General features: G+C 35.2%; 1 protein-coding gene across 1 annotated transcript in view; it reads left to right on the top strand.

Annotated features, from left to right (window-relative positions):
• Positions 1-19733, top strand: part of TMPRSS15 (transmembrane protease, serine 15) — a 141673-nt gene that overhangs the window by 62163 nt on the left and 59777 nt on the right. Inside the window, exons 14-16 of the mRNA XM_008055327.1 lie at positions 13994-14083; positions 16636-16761; positions 18606-18746. Coding sequence (XP_008053518.1) covers positions 13994-14083; positions 16636-16761; positions 18606-18746 — 357 coding nt within the window. The remainder of the gene's footprint in view (positions 1-13993; positions 14084-16635; positions 16762-18605; positions 18747-19733) is intronic.

Below are 19733 nucleotides of genomic sequence, written 5' to 3'. Positions count from 1 at the left end.
GAGGTGTGCAACCCCTTCCTCAGGCAGATTCCCACTACTTTCAATCCCACCTCCCTGCCCCCCCTCCCCACCGCCAATACGCCCGCAGTTTCCTGCTACTGACATTCCTTTTCTTATGGTATTACGATAATTGTTCAAGGTCTGCTTATGAGTGAGAACATGTGATACTCAGTTCTTTGTTTCTGTGAAAGATCACTCAGTATTATAGACTCTAATCCATCCAGGTTGCTGCGAAGTTCATGATTTTGTTCTTTTTTATGGCTGCGTAATATTCCCTTGTACCACTTTTTTTTTTTTTTTTTTGAGTTGGAGTCTCACTCGGTCGCCCAGACTGGAGTGCAGTGGCCACTCCCGGCCACCGCAGCCTCCACCTGCTGGGCTCCGGTGATCCTTCCTCAGCCTTCCAAGTAGCCGGAATTACAGGCATGTGCTACCACACCTGGCTGATTTTTTGATTTATTGTAGAGATGAGGTCTCACTGCCCAGGTGGGTCTCGAACCTGTGGGCTCAGGCAATCCACTCACCTCAGCCTCCCAAAGGCGCGGGATTACAGGCTGAGCCACTGAGCCCTGCGGTACCACTTTTTTTTAATCCAGTCCTCTTCTGATGGACAGCATGGTTGGTTCCATGTTCTTGCTATTGTGAACAATGTTGCGATAACCATATGTGTGCAGGTATCTTTTTTATAGAGTGATTTGCGTTTTTCTGGGTATATTCCCAGTGGGGGATTGCAGGGTCATATGGAAGGTAAATTTTTAGAACTTCTAGGAATCGCCACACTGTTTTCCACAGAGACTGTACTAGTTTACACTCTCACCAACAGTGTAGAAGTATTCCCTTTTCACCACATCCTCTCCAGCGTCTGTCATTTTTGGAGTTATTGATGATGGCCATTCTGATAAGAGTTAGGTGGTATCTCAGTTTAGTTTTAATTTGCATTTCTTTGATGACTAGTGAGACTGAAGATTTTTTCATGTATCTTTTGGCTGCTCATATGTCTTCTTTTGAGTACTGTCTATTCATATCTTTTGCCCTCTGTGTTATGGAGCTGTTTATTTTTTTCTTTTCAACATGTTTGAGTTCCTTATAGATCTTAGATGTTAGGCCTTTGTCAGACATAGAGTTGGCAAATATTTTTTCCCAGTCTGTGGGCTGTCTCCCTGCTCTCTTGATAGTTTGTTTGACTTTGCAGAAGCTTGTCAGTATGATAAAGTCCCACTTGTCTAACCTATCTCTTATGGCATGGGCACTTGGGGTTTTGATCAGAAATTGGTTGCCAGTTCCAATTATCGTAAGAGTGTTTCCTGCATTTTCTAAGTATCTCATAGTTTGATGTTTTCCATTTAAGTCTCTGATCCATTTAGAGTTGATTTTTTGTGTGAGTGGATAGGTAAGGGTTCTGTTTCAATCTTCTGCATGTGGTCAGCCAGTTTTCCCAGCACCATTTACGAAATAGATTCTTCTCTCCCCAGTGGTTGGTAGTGGAGGCTTTGTCGAAGATGAGTTGGTTGAGAAATTGAGGTTTTGTTTCTGGAACCTCAATTCTATTCCATGGAGCTGTATGCCTATTCTTGTACCAATGCCAGACTGTTTTTATTATTGTAGCTTTATAATAAAGTTTAAAGTCTGGGAGTGTGATACGTGATACCTCCTGCATCCCCCTCCCCCCAGGATTGTTTTGGCTATTCGCAGTCATTTATGTTTCCATATGAATTCCTGTATTGTTGCTTCTAGGTCTGAGAAGAATATTGCTGGTAATTTGATGGATATTGAGTTAAATCTGTAGATTGCCTTAGGTAGAATGAACATCTTAACATTGTTGATTCTTCCAATCCATGAGCATGGAAAATTTTTCCACTTGTTTGTGTCATCTTTGATTTCTTTGAGTAGTGTTTTCTAGTTTTCATTGTAAAGGTTGTTGACGTCTCTGGTTAGGAAGATGCCAAGGTATTTCATTTTTTTGTGTGTCTATTGTGAATGAATTGTGCTTTTTATTAGGTTTTCTGTTTGTTTATTATCGATTTATAGAAATGTGATTGTCTTTTGCACATTTATTTTATACACTGAGACTTTGCCAATGTCCTTTATTAGTACAAGGAGGTTTTTGACAGATTCTCCTGGGTTTTCAAGGTATAGAATAATGTCATCTGCAAAGAGGGATAACTTGGTTTCTCTTTTCCTGTTTGGATACCCCTGATTGCTTTCTCTTCTCTGATTGCTCTAGATAGAACTTCCAAAAGTATGTTGAACAGGAAGGATGAAAGTGGACATCCTTGTCTTGTTCCAGTTTTCAGGGGAAATGGTTCCAATTTCTGTATGTTTAGCAGTGTGCTGGCTGTGAATTTCTCGTAGATGGCTCTTACAATTTTGAGGTATGTTCTGTCTATACCTAGATGTTCAAGGGTTTTTATCAAGAAAAGGTGCTGGATTGTATCAAAAGCTTTTTTTGCATCTAATGATATAATCATGTAATTTTTGTTTTTATGTCTGTTGATGTATTTAATTACGTTTATGGTCTCACGAATATTGAACCAGGGCTCACATCCCAGAAACCTATTTGGTCATGGTGGATGATTTTTGAGATGTGTTGTTAAATCTGGTTTGTTAGGATCTTGCTGAGAATTTTTGCATTTATGTTCATCAAGGATATTGGCCTGTAGTTCTCATTCTTTGTTGGGTCTTTTCCTTGCTTGGGTTTCAATGTGCTGTTAGCTTGATAAAATGATTTGGGGAGAGTTCCAGCTTTCTCAGTCACCTGGAATACTTTCAATAGCATTGATATCAGTTCCTCCTTTAAGTTTTGTGGAATTCTGCTGGAAAGCCATCTGCTCCAGGGCTTTTTGTGTAGGTAGTTTTCTTATGATATAGTCAATTTTCTGGATTGATTTTGGTCTATTTAGGATCTTGATTTCTTCTTGTTTCAATCTGGGGAGATTGTATGTTGTCAGAAAGTCCTCCATATCCTTTAGGTTTTCAGGTTTGTTTTTATACAAGTGTACATAATAGTCTCTGATAATCTTTTGTATTTCTTCAGGGTCAGTTGTGACTTCATCTTTTGGTTTCTGATTGAGTTTATTTGGGCTTATTCTTGGTCAGTCGAGCTAGGGGATCATCAATCTTGTTTATCCCTTCAAAGAACCGACTTTTTGTTTCAGTGATTTTTTTTATATTATCTTTTTATCTTCTATGTCCCAGATTTGGGCTTTTATTTTAGTAATCTGGATTCTTCTGCTGAAATTAGGGCTTTGGTGGTCTTGCTTTTCCAGATTCCTTAGGTGACTTCTTAGGTCGTTAATTTGTGACCCATTTTCTTCATGTGTGTTTGTAGAGATATGAATTCCCCTCTTACTACTGCTTTCATGGTATCACAGAGGTTTTGGTAAGATGTTTCTTCATTTTCATTTGTTTCCAAATATCTTTTAATCTCTGTTTTGATTTCCATGTTGACCCAGGAGTTGCTTAGCATCATGCTGTTTAGTGTCCATGTCTTTGTGGGTTTTGGGGGAACTTTGTTGGTATTTATTTTTTATTACACTATGGTCTGAGATGTTGCATAGCAGAATTTCAATCTTATGAAATTTGCTTATGCTTGATTTATGGTCAAGGATGTGGTTGATCTTAGAGTACATTCCATGTGGTGATGAGTAGAATGTATATTCTGTGGTCATTGGGTGTAGTGTTTTGGAGGTATCAACTAAATCCAGTTGGTCAAGAGTTACATTGAGGTTCCAGATCTCCTTGCTGATTTTTTGTCTTGATGATCTGTCTAGGGATGTGAGTGGAGTATTAAAGTCCCCAGCTATGATAGTGTTAGAGTCAATATCTTTTTTAAGTTTGCCTAGAAGTTGCTTTATGAAAGTTGGTGCTCCAATATTGGATGCATCTATGTTTAGGATGGATATTTTTTGTTGATGGATTGAACCTTTTATCATTATATAGTGATCTTCTGTATCTTTATAAATTTTTTATTGCTTAAAGGGTATTTTGTCTGATATTAAGATTACAACTCCTGCTTTCTTTTGTGTTCTGTACACCTGAAATTTTGCTTCCCCATCTTACTTTGAGTATGTGAATGTCCTTTTTGGTGAGATGAGTCTCTTGGAGAAAATTTATTGTTGCCTCATGATACTTTATCCATTTTGCCATTCTATATCTTTTCAGTGGTGCATTTAGTTCATTCACATTCAGGCTAATTATTGAAATGTGAGAGTTTATCCCTGTCATGAGGTTCTTATAGAGGTGTTGTTGTTCCTGTCTGTTTGTTGTCTTTCTTTGGATTTAGGGGTTGATTCATGTGTGTTTTCAATTTTTTTCCTTCACTCTTGTGAAGAAAGTTGTCATTCTTTTTTCTCTTTCTTCTCTGTTTAGTACTTTCTTAAGTGTTTCTTGTAGAGCTTGTCTAGAGGCAGCGTAAGTTCTTAGGGACTGAATGTCTGGAAAAGATGTCAATTCTCCCTTACTGATGAAGCTTAGCCTAGCTGGGTAGGTTATTCTCAATTGAAATTGTTTATCTTTAAGAACTTTGAAGCCTGGACTCTGAGTTCTCCTAGCCTGAAGTGTTTCTGTAGATAAATCTGCTGCTATTCAAATTGGTCTTTTCTGGTAGGTAGTCTGACCTTTTCCTCTTGCTGCCTTTAGAATTTTTTCCTTTATACCCTCTTTGTAGGTGAATTACTATATATCTTGGAATTGATCTTCTCATTTGTTGTCTTGCAGGGATTCTTTGAATCTCTTGTGTTTGAATGGTCACATCACTGATGAGACAAGGAAAGTTTTCTTGAATAATTTCATGGAATGCTTGTTCGAGGGTGGTCTCTGTCTCTCTTTCTGCCTCAAGAAGTTCAATGACTCTTAGGTTCAGCTTCTTGTAATAATCGCTCATCTCTTGAAGACTTTGTTCTGTCTTTTAAAACTTCTTTTCTATGTTTTTGACTGTTTGAGTTAGACCTATATTTTGGTCCTCAAGCTCTGAAATTCTTTCTTCTGCTTGACTAAATCTGCTTTCCATGGTTATCTGTTTGTTATTTATTTCATTCACAGTATTCTTTACTGTTGTTATTTCAGTTATCAACTCCTTCCTATTTTCCTCTTGTCTCTCCTCAATTCTTTTTATTCTCTCTATTAATATCTTGATATCTGGGTTTATAGTTTGAGACCAGTCATTCTGGGGGCTCTTCATTGTTTGTGTCTCAAAGTCTGTTTTCTTAGTGTCTGACCTCCCAGTGGTCTGTGTGAGACTCATATACTTCTTTTGGTTTTCTTCATTTGTATAGATTTTCCTACCTCCCACCTTTTATTCCCTCTCTTCTTTAATTCTGTTGTTCAGGGATGCCTGGGTTGCTTTTACTCTGTTTGCTCAGTCTCCTATTCTTCCTTATTTGAATCCTCTGGCTTTGTTCAATTCTGACCTGTGCTATGGGTTGGGTGCTGTACTTTTTGAAGTTTTGAGATTTAATTGAGGGTGGAACTGTGATTCAAAATCTATCTGCAGATCCCAGTATCCACCGACAGGTATATGAGCAGCCTGGAACCCACTTCCCACTACCTTACAATCTGTCCATGCAGTAGAGCTATAGGTTTGTTTCCTGGATGCAATATGAGGTAAAAAAAAGGAAAACAATGGAAAAAAGAAGGAGAGGGGGCAAGAGGAAGTTGGAGAGAGACAATTAAGAGGGGAAACAGACAGACAAACCAACAAATGAAAAATGTCACAAAGTTAAAAAAGGTTTTTTAAAAAACCTAAAACAAACAGATAATCTTACAAACACTTAGTCCACCAAAAACCTGCCTATTGATGTATTCTTCCTGAACACAAACAGGAAGTCTAAAGAATAGAAAAAAACAATCAGTAAAATAACAGAAACAAAGCAAGTACAAATACGTTATCAAAAACTTAAAAAGAAAAAAACTAAAACAAAAAACAAACAAAAATGAGCAAAACAGACAACAAATTAAAAAAATAAAAACAAGGAACCAAACTCACTCTGAGATCATTTTTAAAAGTCTGACATTCTTTCAGCTTTGGTCTCTATCCCCTCCCCTCTGCTCTTAATGCAGGCAGATAGGGTTGCTCACAGCTTGGGTCAGATGCCCCCAAACTACTTTGGAATGAGGGTGGATCAGATTTGAACTTACCCGGCTTGCTACCTGTTGAGTCTGTCACTCAGATCTGACCTGTCTATGTCCAATCCAGTATGCAGGAGGAGCTTCTGTCTCTCCCAGTTTGATGAGATTACCTTAGGTCCCAAGTTGGAAGCTGGGTGGGTGGGGCAGTGCAGATCTCTGCCTCGTCCTGGGACAGAGAAAATGGTTGAGGTCAGCATGTCCTCCTTGGGCATGGGCACCTCTCTGACTCTCCCCAACCCTCTCACTCCACTGATCAGATCCAGAGCTCCAGCTGATCCTCTATAATAGGTGATAGTGTGGACCAGGCCTCAGGCAATGAGAATCAGTTGGATTCGGCAGACTCTTCTCTGAAGAGTCCCCTGAGAAGCAGACGATCTTGTGCATGCCTGCACTCCTATCTCAGGGTGGTGGGGGCTCGCAGTCACCCTCAGAGGGGGGTCAGATGCATGGACCCAAGTCTCCCCTCAGACGGACTTTCACTCTCCCACCAGTGCATGCCTATTCATGCAGTCTTTATGGACACCTGCTTTTGCGGAGACTCTCGCAATCTAACCAGTCCTGTGGCCATCTTAAGCTCCGCCCCCTTGATGACCATCTTAAGGAGTGATTTTTTAAGATTTCAGGAGCTTAGTGAAGCCTGAAACCCACAAACACTATTTTTTAAATAATTCAATAACAATAATCAAGCCTGGTATTTGAACACACACAGATTCAGATCACACACACACACACACACACACACACACACACACACACACAAAATATTTTCCTAAATGGTGCTTTTGTAAGGTTCTGGAACCTGCACCCTTCATGGAGCCACTAAAGTGTCATCACTGAATTATGACCAGGATTCCAGTGCCCTATATGATCTTTTAATGCAAAAGAACAAAATGGAGCTTATGTCTAACTGTGCTCTTAAGTCAAACAAGAAACATGACCTTTCAGAGGAAAACCCACTGTCATTCAAATTAACCATGTCAAAGGAGAAAACCACTTCATACTACTTTCAGATTATGAGATTTTACAGGAAGAAAGATAAAAAACACATATAATAATAAATTATAGCCCATTTTTCCTTTGTGGGTATGTTTTTACCGCACTGTTGTATTTATGCAAAAATTATCCTTTTTATCTTTGAATTGTGGTTGTTGGAAGCTGATCTAGCTCTTCAGCTTTACTTGGGTTGAGCCTAATGGATGTTTTGTTCTGTTGTGGATTGAGCCTACACACACAACACTTTTGCAATTTCCCACTTTCCTCTAAGCACACTTAAAACTCTTAACATAGTCCCATTAGCACATCAATTTGATGAGACTTTCCAAACTTGATTTTACTTCTAAAATTACATGTTTTTATGCTTCCAGTCTTCAAGCTAAAAATAAAAAAGTGAACTTTTAAAATGTGTGACTTTTACAACTCAAAGGCTCTAAAAATAAATGACAGGTGACATGTAACAAATAAGCTGCAATTAAGTAATTATATTGCCATAGTGGTCCCATGACACCGTATTGAATGTGCACTTACATCCTGCCAAAAAACTAGCTTACTTCTCCCATCTTGAATATTAATATGTTTAGATCCTTGTATGAGTGATACATAATTACTCAATATACAGAGATTGATTCAAATTCTATAAATATCTACTGAGCAAATATAAATAAATGAAATATTTATTATAAATAAATAAATAAATATTTCCATCAATATATAATTATGTGCCCCTAAAATTAATACTTGAAAGAAGTGAATGATAGAAGATTTTGGAAAAAATAATCTGAACTGAAGAAAGCTTTAAGGAAGCATGCAGATAAAAAAACAAAATGATGCCGGGCTCGGTGGCTCAGCCTGTAATCCCGCGCCTTTGGGAGGCTGAGGTGAGTGGATTGCCTGAGCCCGCGGGTTCGAGACCCGCCTGGGCAGCGAGACCTCATCTCTACAATAAATAAAAAAATCAGCCGGGCATCGTAGCGCATGCCTGTAATTCCGGCTACTCGGAAGGCTGAGGAGGAAGGATTGCTGGAGCTCAGCAGGCGAGGCTGCGGTGGCCGGGAGCGGCCACTGCACTCCAGTCTGGGCAGCTAAGTGAGACTCCAACTCAAAAAAAAACCAAAAAACAAAATGACACTCATAAAATTAAAAGCAACAAAATACTATACATTTTTCTTTAATAATTTTGGTCACAAAATTGTGGAAGGATGTGAGTTTCTTGACACTAAACTGTCTCTCTAATTCACCTTTGCTTCACCACTATATAACTACCTCCTAACATCACATAAATAGGTGATCAATAAATATAATTAGAATGAACTGAAGCGCACACTCATTATTTCGGCTGTACTCTTGTTTTGGTGACACAAAGTTTTATCTACTAATAAAAGTAAAGGATGGAAATGAGGGTGAGAGTTGACATAGAAAATTTATCAAAATGCATATAAAAATTATTGCTTTGTGGTGTTGTTTAAAAATAATTTTCTCACCTAATTTATTGTAGGTGACCCACATAACTACATGTTGCTATGTAGAACATTTCTGTGCAAAAACAACACATTCAGAATCATTAAAATTACTGCTGATTTGATAAATAATTCCCATTGATACCAAATATTAGGAATATTTTGCTATTTTGATATCGCAATTATTTAAAATAATAGATTTTCTTTATAATTCTTTCTACCAGTCTGTTCCTCAGTTCATTAATAAATGGGCAAGAAAAAAAGTTATAGGTGTAAAAATACTATTTCATAGATTCAATATTTAAAATGTAACAAAATCTCATTACCTAAAATAGAAATTTGAGATAACTTTCTTAAATATCATACATAGAAATAAAACCTTAAATATGATTTCCCCAGTTAAAAATTTATCTATATGATTCTTACTATCCTCATACTTATCTTCCAGTCAGAAAGAGGAAAAGATAACACCTTGATGTTAAGATAGGCTGGTATTCTTGTATATCTTAACAATAGAAAAGTCATAACAGTAGAATAGTCCATCTGATTTTAAAATATAAACTTTAGTATCTACCCAGAGTCTCTTTGTTCCAGTTTCCAAATGGTTCACTTCAAGGCAATATTTAGCATAGCAGAAAATGTTAATTACCATCAAAAGCACTCTGAACAATTTCATTCTAATGCCATTTGCAATTGGTTCAGTGAAATTCTTATTTGAGCAGAGATTTTCTGGTTCCAGATCACTGATTTATTTAAGCAGAAATAAGAGAAAGCCATGGCTGATCGGTTAACAGGCTTTATTTGCCTCTGTATAGAGCATTTAAATAAGAAAATAATTCCAGACAAGTAAGAGAATAATAAAGTGCAGTTTCCTCCCTCGTTCCTAGGGATTCACATTGTGCCTAGTTTGAGGAAATGTAAGTTCAGTTTTCATCACCACAGGGATTCTTCCATCTCGTGGCTTTAATCACTTGCTGCTGCATCAGCTCTCTAATTGTTGCTCTGTGACACTGGCACAAATTAATTTAAATGTGGGATTGTACTGCGGACACTTTAAGAAAGGCAGCATTCCATTATGCAAGTATCATGCCAATTTACAAAACAATTTTGATGATTCATGACAATGTATCTAGTGAACGGAAATGTGTGTATACAAAAAGAAATAATTTCAGGCCTTCAACAATTAGGAAAATAAAAAGCCTAACTTTAGTTTTAGCTATTCACTATTTCCATAGTTTTGCTCTCTTTAGCCATTATTGAAGGCATTTTCTATTTCCAAATATAAAGTCAAAGTTAAATTGAAAAGTTTTATAGACATGACATTATACTTAGAGCTGGATTATCTAACTTCAGTTCTTCATATAGAAATGAATCAGCACTTATCTACCGCTCTTGTAATTGATGGCCATATTCAGAAAAGCAGCTTGCTTTCTTTATCATTAGCATGACCTAGCATTCAAATTTCTAGCCAATATCTTATTAACTGTTTTCATACACTCTGGTATCTATTTGGGTTTGGTTGTTCTATGTTGTTCTATGTTGTTTTAATCATTGTATTTTTAAAACTATTAGCCTGAGCCAAGTGCAGTGGTGCACACCTGTGGTCTCAGCTACTTGAGAGGCTCAGGCAGGAGGATCACTTGGGGCTGAGGGCTCAAAATTGTAGTGATGATCATGCCTATGATTAGCCAATACACTCTAGCCTAAGCAACATAGCAAAATCCCATCTCACACACACACAAAAATAACCTCTAAAACATGAATAGCCAACATTTTAGAACTATCATTGGCTAGGTTTCTATTAATTTTTTTACTATAGAGAATGAAAATTTAAACTTTATAGTCAAAAATTTTGTAAAAGTATAAAAATATTTGTCATGGGCAGTCACAAATTGTTAATGGAAATACAGATTTTAATAACCAGAGCATAACATTTTCATGCAAGATTTTGTTTCAGCTTACAAGCTAAACTTTTAAAATGCTATTTATAGGAGGAAAAAAAGTTATCTATTACTATGATAATGAAAAATAATTGTTGTGTTGAAATGTAGGTACTTTATATATTCAAATATCAATAAGAAGTATTATTTCTCAAGCCACCTCCATTATTTCCTTCCCTCACATAAGATCTCAAAAATCTATTTCTCCCACATTCTCATTTCTTATTTTGCCATAAATATTTTTAATTCAAACCCTCTTACTGTAAGTGGAAGCTAGGCTCCCCTCATTTCCATTCTACAGTAAATGCCTCCATAGTGACACATATCTCATGGATGTCTGAAGTTTAAACATGCATTAAAAATGACATGCCTCAAGGATAATATCTCTCCCTGACAACCACTTTGCCAAATACTACATGATATTTACATAGTGTATATAGTGAAAATCCCTACTGATGTAGTAGGAAATTAATCAGAATACAAATGTTTGCGAGAATAGCTCCCAGAAAAAGAAAAATGAAAGAGTTTAACACTATAAATGAATAGAATTCCCTGTATCAGACAGGCAATTTTACTTTCATTCTCTGGGTGGGGATGGTTTATCTAATAACACAGCATGACTGTGATATCTGGAATTGCATTTCATAAATCTTTGGCTCTTCTGTTAAGAAGTGCATGCCACGTCTCTACTATAGCCACATTGCCATTAAAATAAATTGCATCATCATATTTAGAATGAGTAAAGTGCTTTTGACAATTCTCTACAATCATTTATTTGCAGAAAATAACTGAACTATTTTATCAGAGCAAGGACCAGAGATATCTTACTGGTCAGTTATTTGATATGAAATTATAATCCAAATGTATTTCAAAAAGTATTTCTTTAGTATTTAAAAAGAATGACTTTTCCAAGACCTCTGTTTAGTGGAGAAATGCTAAGTAAACTGCCTGTCCTAACAGGTGTGACAATTACACTTGACAATATTTGAATTTGACTATGTGCTTATTAAAGTTCTACCTCCTCATTTTCATGTATAGTGTTCATCTTTACATATGTGTTCAGTTATATGAAGAGTCAATGCATTCTCCAAATGTCAGCTATTTATTATATTAGAAATATAAGATTTTGAATCATTTATGTTCCTTGAGGAGAAAATGAGAATAATGGTTTAAAAAAAATGGTCTCCTTTCCCCCCCAAAAAAACATCGTTGACCACAGCTAAATTTGTGAAATGCAGAGTTAGGTTTTCTCAATCTTCAATCTGCAGTGTGATTTTTGTCCCTATAGTTCCACTTTCCTCCTTCATTGGTGTCATTGAGGATTAAAGCACTTCATAGCAGCGTAGAATTATTATAATTAAATGTGTGGCGAGTATGTAGAGGTTATAGGATCGTGGCAGTTCCTTCTTCAGAACGTTTTGCAAATTAGTCACCTAATCAAGGAGAACTTTGGTTTCCTGTGGGGATTCTGTCCTAATTCCAAGTGACAACTATTTCTTTGGGTCAAATGCCTACTTCAGCACCCTGTGTACCTTGTTTCCTTTCTTCTAGATCTACCCACCCTTGACTTTACTTATCAACGATTTCATCCACATTCCTTTCTGCCCACCTTTTCTTTGTCATATACCTGTCAAGGGCTACTCAATCTAAATAAACCCTGCCTGTGGCATAAACCAGATGGTGGAGATGATCCAGCGTTTAATCAATCCAGTGGGAGACAGTAATACACTGTGAGATGAGCTTGAGATTAACCTGATAGAGGTCTTGACTTTGACACTAGGTAGATGTGTAGGACATTAGCAAACAACTGAATATCTCTAATCCTCAGACTATCCATTTAAAACTGAAATAATGTAGTAATTGCTTAACTCACAAGAATACTTTAAAAATTAGTATTGAGTATGCCGAGTAATGCACAGTTATCTCTGATTTTTACAAAAGCCTTGCAAATCCTTTATATATTGATTGATTGATTTTATATTTGAAGAAAAATAAATTTCCAAAAGACAAATAGCTTAGAGTCACAATTTTAATCCAGCAAATTTTTCTTTTTTTCTTTTTTTTTTTAAGTTGAGAAAGAAGGATTTATTGAGAGGACAGAAAAACTCCCACAGTGGGAGAGCAGCCGAGGGGGTTGCTTCAAATCTTTCTTTTATATACCATTTTCTTTCCCCGTATGAGACAATGTGCGTGGAAGCACTTTGCAAGCAATAAGGTTTTTAAGAGGCTGATTATTTGGATAAGATTATTTGAGTCTGGACAAGCTTGACCCTGAAAGGCATGTAGAGTAAGACTATGCCTTAACCACTTTATAGATCAGAACAGGTTGGCAAGAATTCAAGAGTAATTGCCTCTGTCGCATCATACACATCATGAAACTGAAATCTAAGGAGTTTGTTACATACAAATCTGGAAGATGCACATGAATTTCAAATGATCGACATACATAGGGCAGAAAGTATATAAAAGCAAAATCAAGGAAGAGAGTATAATTCTAGACATGATAGGTGTAGAGACTGTTAATTATCTCTCCCATAATCTGATTTCTAGCTTACATGATTCTTGTATCATCTGCCTTTAATAAAGGAAAAAGTATATTTATCCCAGTTTTCAGTACTTTTCAAATTAGGTCACTTTTATAGTTTTCATTTTATTTTTAAATATAATAATGATAAGAATTAGATAGAATTGGGAAAATTATAGTAGTTAATGAATTTTTATGACTTTAGAATTTTTTCTAATAAGATGATAAATATAAAATATGTTACAAATTTCATAGTTAATCTAACTACTTAGAGTGCTATACTCTGAACTAGAATATCTGTTTTGTTATTCTAAAAATTTGCCTTAGTAAGTCACCAGTTCCAACTTGATCTCAGGACCATGTTGGCTACCAGATCTATACAGGGAAATTATTAAGCAAGTAAAGTTTCAATTTGTCTCCCTTTCTTGACTGTCAAATACCTAAATATGCAGACTAGTGACACTTTGCCTTAAATCTATGCTCCCACCAAAAACGAAAATCAAGAAATGTAGAATTGGTAATTGACTAACCCTTCTCTTTAGAAAGTGTCAGATATAGGATTTTTTTTTAATTATAAGTAATCATTAATTCTATTTTATAGTTGGGATTCAATACCTTATTTCATGAAACCTATTTATAGAAGATGTTTGGTCAAAAAGACCTCATATACAAATTATTTTGGGAAATGCTGTACACCATTAAGTTCTCTTGGAGGTTCACAAAGGCCATAAGAATATTAAGGAACTTTTGAGACATTCTTCAGTAAAGAGATCTATTTACTTGTATTTTTTCTTACTTAAGCTGCAAAGATTTCTCTTACATGAACTCTAAAATATGTCTGTCGAAACTTAAATTCTAAAAAATGTAACTGAAAATGTGCTGGCATATGGTATCATGTTTCTGAACAAAAAATTGTGTTACTAATGATTCTTCATTGCTTTCATTTTCAGCGGACTGCGGAGGGCCTATTGAACTATGGGAGCCAAATACAACATTCAGTTCTATGAACTATCCAAACAGCTACCCTAATCAGGCTTTCTGTGAGTCATTTCTTTTCCAGGTATCCGAAAAAAATGTACACATCAAAATTAGATCTCCTTTTGACATAGCAAAGCAGATTACAAGTTTTTCAAGCATATGTCCAGCTATCATGCCTGCTTATGAAATTGCTTAATATTACAAAACTAACAATAATTACTAAACATTTTTAACATTTGTTAGTGCCAGGAATTATTTTAATGATTGTTATTCATTATTTCAGGCAATTCTCACAATAATTATTTGAAATAGGTGCCATTATTAGAATTCCAAATTTTTCTAAATGGAATGAATTGAATAACAACAGTGAGAGAAATAGATTTACACCAGATACAGCTTTCTAAACCATTTTTGTTTCTACATATAATGTCCATAGTGTGTTTAACAAGTTTGCAATTCCATAGAACAAAGCCAATGGAAAGTATAAAAAGTAAAAAGCCAACTGTGACTTCCACATATTTTTCTGTATAGACTATAGTCAATAAGGCAGACAGCTACTGTAATGTAATTAGATTATCAGTATAAAAAATAAAATTATAAGGAAGATAACTACTATGTCTAGAAAAAAGAAGAGTTTACTAAATCTGTCCAAAGGTTATCTCTAGGTCAGTGTTCCTGACTAGAGAAACTCATTTAGAGATGCATAAAAATTGTGCGAAAGATACAGATACCTCAGACTGCCCTACAAAGATGTCACTTTAGTAAGTCTGTACTGGGAAACAAATATTCTTCCCATGGCCATGCCTGGTTAATCTCAACAGAGAATTCTTCCAGTGAAAGAAATGCTCCAGTGGCAGATAGAAAATGCCAACGTTCTTCCTTCAGATGGTCAGGAAAGAAGCAAGCATCACTTTCATAGGCCAATAGGGCCACTATTATAGAGAGACATCTGATTTAAAAACCCAAACATTAATCTAATTTGACTTGTTTGTGGACTCAGCGATTATCTTCTCTACTTCACACTGAACAGAACTTTCAAACATGTTATTTGAACACAGTAATTATATGAGAAATCCAAAAAGCAATGGAACTTTGAAACAACAATTTGAAGTAATTTATTAAATTAATAAGTTATTCAACAAATATTTATTATGTATTTGAGGGCACTGAAGTAGGTCAAGAAGAAACAACATAACCCCATGTAGATAAAGATTCAGATAAATTGTCAAGAATTACAAAATTTCAAGATACTGCTATTATACAATCAAGGTAAAGACATGACTCCATGAAGAGAAATGGAGAGTCCTTAACATACAAAAATAGGAGACCATGACTTTTTGTTGAATCTCCAAGGAAAATTAAATAATGGTAAAGGGCGAAATTAAAAATATGAAATAATTTGGCACCATATTATAAAGTTTAGAATTTATTCTGAAAGCATTGAAAATACTCAAGCAGGTTAAGGAAAATAGGGGTAAAATCAAGCTTGCATTTTAGATTAGAGACAGATGGTAAGGGACAACAGCCAGCAGTATGACTAATTAGATCAGAAATGACAGTAAGTTGAACTCTGATAGTGACAAATATACTTTTTGAGGAGAAGTAAATGGAATTCAAGGAAATAAGAGGTAGTATTGACAGGCCTTGTTGATTGATTGGTTGTGGTATAAAAAAGGAGATCAAGGAAGATGCCAAGGTTTCCTGCACAGATAACTGTGTGTGGATGGGTAGTGATGCCATCACTGAGATAGGATGAATAAGGAGAGGAACAAAAGAGATCATTTTATGTTCCCTTTAGGACATGTTTGATTTTAAGTATGTGCAGCCCATACACAGCTAATATTGGATAAATTGGTATACTTCTCAAAAAAAGTACAGAAAATAAAGACTTAGAAGTCATTATATAATAATGAAATTATATTTCTTAAGAGTGACTGAGAACACTTATAAAGAATGAGAAAGTGACCTAAAGCAAAATCAGAAGGCTAAAGCATTTAACAAATCAATAAAAACGTGGTTTCTCTTGCCTGCCAGCTCTGGCATGTCTCTCTTTCCATTTTCTCTCCTTTCTCTAATAAACTTTGTTTTAAAACTTGAAAAAAAAGAGAAATCAATACAACCAACGAATATTTATTGATACTGGCAATTTTTTCTTGTTTTGTTTGTTTGAAAATAACTACCAGTTACAACATATATAAATTAATTCAAAATGTCAAAAAATGAATATTAAAACTTATTTGTCCTATAAATTACATTTATCATGGAAACTTAAATGAATGCAACTAGAATATTAATATATTTTAGTATTTATAAATTTTATATTGTAAGAGTAAAAGACAACTTGCCACCTTTGATTAAAGTATTCCATTTTATATAAAATAAACTCAATTATGCTAACTTATTTCAGATTTAATTGAAATTTTACTATAAATATTCTTTAGTAAATGAATATATTTCTCACCAAGAAGAAAAACTATAACTAAAAGCTTGGAATATTGATTTACATGAAATGGAATAAATATTTGAAAGTAATCTGAAATTTTCAAGAGAATGAAGCTGATAAGGGAAATTAAAATGTGTTCTAAATTAAGTGTTTTTATTTATTACTTTTAAGGTGTTTGGAATTTAAATGCACAAAAGGGAAAAAATATACAACTTCATTTTCAAGAATTTGACTTACAAAGTATTAAAGATGTAGTTGAAATCAGAGATGGCGGAGAAGATAATTCCTTGCTGTTAGGTAAGTCCGCAACTTAAATACTGTGAAAGTTGTAGAGCTCACAATGCTGGACTGGTAGAGCATTTCTTAGTCAATGTAATCATCCCTTTTTGTAAGTAGCAAAATGAAGATACAATAGCAGAGTAACATGAGTTTATGCTGAGTTTTCAATATGGGGCATCTTTCCAATAGTGACTAAATAATACTCATCTTGAGCATTCTTGGCAAAGCAGGAGTTACCAGTTTCTACCAGTTGTCATTAACTGAATACAACAAGCACTACACTTTGGCGACCAAGAGCTAAGGACACTCATTATGCTGTTCTCGATGCACTGTGTACTTCAGATGTACAAAGATAGCTATCAAATCAGTTTTTATTTCACTTTAAACTATCCAAATAGGTTTTGTTATATAAAATTTTTTAAATAATTTTTATTTTAAATTTTATTATTATTTTGATTGTGTCTCTAGTACTAGCTCTTCTAGTATCTGAGTATGATCTGAAACTTGACCAAGCTGATTCTTTTTCTATTATCTGCTGATAATTAATTTTTAAAATAAGCATAAGGGATGTATGATTCTAGAGGAAACTTTGTTACCTAGATTATAAAACATATGGGGACACACTTAACAACTCTCAAACATAATACCTAATATCATGCTTAACTACTACTAATTTTTAAGAAAGTGTCTCTTAAGTCACACATTAAATGATAAAGATGCTTAAAGTATCAAGTGGAATAAATAAAACAACACACTTTATAACTACTTATCTATTAGAAACTCTGGTCTCATAGCTATATCAAGATAAAATCACATGAACACTGCAATCAATGCATGAAGACTACAGAGGGAACTTTCTTGAGCACATGGAAGGAGAAGAGTAGTGAAGAGAGTACCCCATATAATCCACCAGCCTTTTTGTAGAGTTATTCAGCAAAACTTCTCAAAGTTCCAGAGCGCAAGCTTCCTGGGAGAATATTTTGAAAGTCACACACACACTGAAAAAATAAACAGCAAAAGTCTGTGGGACTAGAAGCCTAGCAAGAACTGAAGGACTTCAAATGTGCTTTTTTGTATACACATTATAAACATATTTTGAATCTTTTTTTTGTTGTTTGTTTTTCATTTTCTGGTCAAATTGCCCTTCTAATTAAAACTTCAGAGTTCTTATGATCTAAGAAAAATTTAAGAAACTATTACTCTACCTCTTAATATTTACATAAATTATTGAAAAGTAAATCAGAATTCTAGATGAGCATCAGAATTATAGTTTTTAAATTGGTAGGCAGGAATTTTTTGGAAACAAAATTGCTTTCAGAACTTCCGATATATAAAACATTTTAAAAGATGAATGTATTTTTAGAGGAATTATTGTAAGGAGTGTTTTATTATTTATAAAATCCACAGAAGTTGAGGAATTCATGGGAAAAGTTTGAAAACCACCATTTAGGTTTATTTTATCAATCTCTTATTAATACATCATTTAGATTAGGTTTATATTTCAATTCACAAAAAAATACTAGATAAATTTGGCCAAAAATGTACTAAGGGAGTCTATAATCTCAGTTATTTTCTGGGGTTGTGAACTTTGAGTACTAGTGAAGTAAGATAATATTATGAATAATTCAATAGTAAAGGATAGAGTTGCAAAAACCTCAATAATGTCAAAAAGATTGAAAAGTTTTTTCATTGTAGTAGTGTTTAAAAGGTAAAAAGGTACATATTTATTCACATGTGGCTGCTTCACAAGTGAGATTTGTCATGTAGCCCTACATCTGGAAGAGGGAACTGAGATAAGGGGTATATTTTCTTTTAGATTCCAGGGATAATCTCACTGATTATCTTGTTTTTCTTTGGAGCAGCCGTGTACACAGGGCTTGGTCCAGTAAGCGATGTGTTCTCTACCACTAATAGAATGGCTGTGCTCCTCATCACTGATGACACATTGGCAGGAGGAGGGTTTAAAGCGAACTTCACTACCGGCTATCACTTGGGGATTCCAGGTAAGATCCCTCAAGATCACACATTGCATCACAGCTTTTGGAACGACGGCTATTTCCTCCATAGGAACATCAGTAAAATAGATGTGTTTTGCTGGAATACCTAAAAAAGAGGTAGAGTTGGATGATTGGTCCTCATCCGGCCTATTATATAACTTCAAATAACTGTGCTATTAAGTTTGTTTACATCTGTTCCCCCACTCACAACTGGCCTAGACCTTTGCTCCATCCCAGAAAGTTGCCTGATTTAATCATTACAACAAGTGAGAAAATTGATCTGTATATGGACTATTTACTGGCCCTGAAAATAAGCTACGATTGTTATTATCCATGCTACTTAGATTAAAGTGATTGGTAGCTTAATCAACTAATCTTTCCTTCTGGATTTTGTGATTGATTTTAGAAACCAGTCTTTTACTTACAAGCAACAGTGACATGGGTCAATAAAAGACAGTCAATTAGTGAAGTAAGCAAAAATATGAACACCTATGAAAAATAGCTCAAAAAGAATAAATATTTTGAGAGCTACAGAAAATTAAAATTTATTTTACAGTAGAGTACATGAAAAAGGAGAAATATAGAAAATGACATGGGCCAGGCTTGGTGGCTCAGCCTGTAATGCCAGCACCTTGGAAGGCCGAGGCGAATGGATTGCCTGAGCCCGCAGGTTCAAGACCAACCCGGGCAACTCGATGGGACCTTGTTTCTACAATAAATCAAAAATTAGCCGAGTGTGGTAGCGAGTGCCTGTAGTTGCAGTTACTTGGAAGGCTGAGGTGGAAGGATCGCTGGAGTCCAGCAGGTCGAGGCTGCAGTGGCCGGGAGTGTGCCACTGCACTCCAGTCTGGACAACTGAGTGAGACTCCAACTCAAAAAAAAAAAGAAAGAAAGAAAAGAAAATGACATGATTTTACTAGGTAGTAGTAAAGAAGAAATTGCACTGAAATGAGAATTCAATTGTTATGTATATGCACAAACTTGTATAGACTG

The sequence above is a fragment of the Carlito syrichta genome, unplaced genomic scaffold (genome assembly GCF_000164805.1).
Source record: "Carlito syrichta isolate Samal-C Ts95f unplaced genomic scaffold, Tarsius_syrichta-2.0.1 Scaffold301823, whole genome shotgun sequence".
NCBI lineage: Eukaryota > Metazoa > Chordata > Mammalia > Primates > Tarsiidae > Carlito > Carlito syrichta.
Note: the sequence above shows the minus strand (reverse complement) of the source record. Positions and strands in the feature narration are given on the sequence as shown.